At 40.0% G+C, this 4,042-nt stretch overlaps 1 protein-coding gene across 1 annotated transcript in view; it reads left to right on the top strand.

Moving 5' to 3' along the window:
• The window catches only part of FAM216B (family with sequence similarity 216, member B), a 17,403-nt gene extending 15,816 nt beyond the window's left edge, over nucleotides 1-1,587 (top strand). The window contains exon 4 of the mRNA XM_006884613.1: nucleotides 1,552-1,587. Within this exon, the coding sequence (XP_006884675.1) occupies nucleotides 1,552-1,587 (36 nt within the window). The remainder of the gene's footprint in view (nucleotides 1-1,551) is intronic.
• The last annotated feature ends 2,455 nt before the right edge of the window (nucleotides 1,588-4,042 follow it).

The raw sequence follows: 4,042 nt of genomic DNA, 5'->3' as shown, positions 1-4,042 counted from the left end.
AGGCAAGGATTCTGAGGCTCCGTCTAACATACTTTGGACATGTTGTGAGGAGAGACCGGTCCTTAGAGAGGGACATCATGTTTGGGAGGGTGGACAGATGGCGCAGGAGAGGAAGGCCCTCTATGAGGTGGATTGATTCAGTGACTAGAATAATTGGGATGGGAGTGTCAGAGACAGTGCGATTGGGACAGGACAGAGCGGAGTTTAGGGCTGTTGTACATAGGGTGGCTATGAGTCTCAGGCGACTCGATGGCACATAACAACAACAACAACAACAACAACCTTCTCATCACTGGTAACTATCCCAAGATAATCCTGTGTGTTAACTTTCTTTAACTTTTTGTAAGAGTGTACACAGTCTTTTTCATTTTCTCCCTAACTCATTTCACTCACCATGGTATTTTCTAGATTCAGATATGCTATGCAGAGTTCCACAAATCCTTATAATTGATCTTCATTTATAAATGTTCCACCTCATACCCCTGTCCAATTTTTCCATTCTCTTAAAGGAGTTGATTGAGATGAAATACAAATTTCCCAGTAAGGGGTTTGCTAACACATTCATCTGAAAGGAGATCCTACAACCTTTCCAGAAAGTGTTGTTGTTGATGTGCATTACTGAGTCAGAAATAATCCAAAGATGACCCTTCAAGGGGTTTTCAAGTGACAATAACTTTCTCAAAAGGAAATTGCCCATCTTTTCTTCATGGAGTAGCTGGTGGATTTGCAACACCTTTGTTGGGCAGTTCAATTCCTTACCACAAAGCCACCAGAGCTTAAAGAAATTAGAAAGCAAACAAAAACCTCTTATCATCATTATAATAACTTTCTCTGTCTACTATTAACATTGATATGAAAATTATCACAAAATTCTGAAGACCCTTCCGTTTGTTCTGAGTTTCAATCTGACTCTTTAAGGAAATGAAAAAACTTGCAAAAGCTAGTGCCGAGCCCACCACTTTTGTTATCATTAGGTGCTTTCAAGCCTCCTGGGCAAGTTACAGCCTCTGAAAACCCACTGGAGGGTCACCTATGAGTCAGGTCCGACTCCACAGCGCATAACAATAACCTTCCCTCCCATGACACAGCAGACCTGCCCCGGAAGGCTTTCTAGGGTGCACATCGTCACAGGAGCAGATCACCAGCTCCGCAAAGCTGAGTGGATTTGAACCACGAACCTACTGCTTAGCAGCTGATCATGGGCTTCATTCAATTAATTATAAAGAAACTTCTCGGCTTCTGTAAATCATGCAGTATTCATACATTTGTGTGCCATCAAGTCAAAGTCAATTTACAGCTGACCCTCTAACAAGTTTTCACAGTTAATTGATAAGAGAAGATTGCCCATCTTTCTCCCTGGGAGCAGCTGGTGGATTTGAACCATGTGCATTTGCAGATCCAGTGCAACCCCTTATCACCAGAGCCTTCTACAGAAATTGCTAAGGAGGCTTAAGTAGCTTAAATGGAACTGGTTATGGACTATACAGCAAACTCAACTGTTTGCACCACAGAGCTGTTATCCCTCTGATCTTGCAAACTCTTTTACCTTAGACTTGTTTTGATGGAGCGTTGATATTTGCTGTGTAAGCCTTACCTAGTGATGCAGAATATCAAGGAGGCCACTTATGATTCTGAGCCACATCCTTGCATCAAAAATTTCAGAAGCACTTTGTTCCAGAGGTAGGTTTTTAAAGGCTGATTGGCAGGTGAATGTCACCATCTCATGAGAAGGACAAAAAGATCCAGCTTGGTACAGAACATTCCACTTACTGGCTTACATCTCTCACTTGAGGAGACAAAGTCCACAGGGAATGTGCGTGGCTATAGTGCTGTGAGAAGCCTGCTGCTTACTGAGATGTGGGGAAAAACAGGGAAGGGTGCCCACTCAAAGGAGCATGAGAAAGCAACAGAGCTCAGCCTGGAGGAAGACCAGCTGTTGGTGCTACCAGCTATACATTTTAAAATGTACAACTAGCAAACCTCAGCCAAGAGTCAGTTCTGACTCAACAGTACATAACAGCAACAAGCTACAAAGAAATAAGGGCAAAGAATGAAAGGCAATCAAGAAGACGTCGTAGGAAGAAAATAAGAATACTAAGCAGAGGAGAAAAAAAAATCTTTAAAAAGAAGACAAACACATATTCTAGAGCTTAGCAATACAATAATTGTAGCACAGTTAGTGTAGGACACTACCATAGTGTCTTATTGAAGGGCATTCACTACAAGATGACCACGAGTGAACAAAGATTGTTTAAAACATTTCAGAAAATCTACTATTTTGTTCTGTTTCAGACAGTATTTCCTGGTCTCCCAATGTGGATACACGTAATCAGAATATAAACTCAAGAGTAGCAACTATTTCACCTGAAATTCCTGCTACCTAGTAGAGAACCGGGACCATGTGAGATAAGATTTATTGAATAATAGTGGAGGTTCTGCAAGCCAGACTCGTCTCTCATTTTGCAATATTCTACTGACCCTCAAAACCCACACCTATTGATACAGTGGGCTAGTAGTATGTTGTGCTAGTAGTATGTTTTGTGCCATTGATCCAGCACCAACTCATGGCTAACACTCCAGTGGTAGTTAAAGGTAAGGGGTGAGAGCTGTTGAATCCATCTTTAACTCATAGTAAGCACATAAGGTAAGAGTTCTATTGCCCCATATGATTTTTCTAGGCTAAAACCTTTATGGCAGTAGATCATAATATCTTTCTCCTACAGTCACTGAGCAGGTTGAAATCAGCTATATTTTTGTTAGAAGCTGACCATTTGCATAGCCTGGTATTCTGCAGAAATCTGGGAGTGCAGGGAAAGAATTTTAAAACAATAAAAACCTAACAAAAAATTGATCTGCATTTTACTATCACCACAAGGTGACAATTCTCAAGGATGTCTTAAGTTTCCAACTATCGTTAACATCTCTATTGAGGTTTAATAATATATGTGTAATTTTCAAATGACCAAGAAGGATAGAAAAAGAATTGATGCCTTTGAGTTGTGGTGCTGGAGAAGAGTATTGAACACACCATGGACTGTCAAGAGAACTAACAGGTCTGTCCAAGAGAGGGTGAAACCAAGTTTCTCCTTGGAGGCAAGGATTTTGAGGCTCTGTCTCACCTACTTTGAGCACATAGCCAGGAGGGACCAGTCTTTGTAAAAGGATATCATGTTTGGAAGGTTTGAGGGACAGTACAGGAAAAGAAAACCCCAGATGAGATGGATTGGCACAATCACTGGGGTAATGAGGGTAGGTGTGTGAGAGACAGTGAGACTGGCTCAGGACAGAGCAGGGTTCAGAGCTATTGTGCATGGGGTCACTATGAGTTGTAGTTGACTCAATGGTGCATAATTACAACCAAGTTCCAAAATGATACAGTTTTGTGCATCTGACTCCCAGCACCCACAGAATAGTTTCACACATCTCTACTCACTATACCACAATATTATTGTTTAAATAATGTATTTGGAAGGGTGATGATTGTACCATGATTGTAAAGATGAAGAAACAGAACTCAAATTACTTTAATTCTGCTGTTCTATGTGACCACTAGAGATTTCCTTTTTTAAACAATTTTATTGAGGTATAATTATATAAAATAAAATTCACTCACTCTCATTTAAAGTTCAAAGAATCTTGACAAATGCATGTAGTCACATAACCTCCATGATACGGGATATTTCCATTACCCTAGAAGTCTCCTCAGGTCTTTTTGTGGTTTATCTCCTCCCCTAAATTTTGACCTTGGTAATCACTGATCTCCTTTCTATGACTATAGTTTTGCCTTTTCTAAAATTGTATAGAATTAGAATTATAACCTGTGTGACTGGCTTCTGTGACTTAACATGATATTTGGAGGTTCAATTGTGCTGTATATCAATAGTGTCTTTCCACTTTTATTGCTTCATATCATTCCACTGTATGGATATACCACAACTTATTTACCTCCTCACCTGAAAATGAACATATGGATGATTTCTAGTTTTTTACTCTTATGAAAAAAGCTGCTTTAACTCTTGGAGTACATGTTTTGGACATGTTT

This window comes from Elephantulus edwardii, unplaced genomic scaffold (assembly GCF_000299155.1).
Source record: "Elephantulus edwardii isolate Elephantulus edwardi_28Jun2011 unplaced genomic scaffold, EleEdw1.0 scaffold00036, whole genome shotgun sequence".
NCBI classification, from domain to species: Eukaryota; Metazoa; Chordata; class Mammalia; order Macroscelidea; family Macroscelididae; genus Elephantulus; species Elephantulus edwardii.
This window is presented reverse-complemented; position numbering and strand designations above follow the sequence as displayed.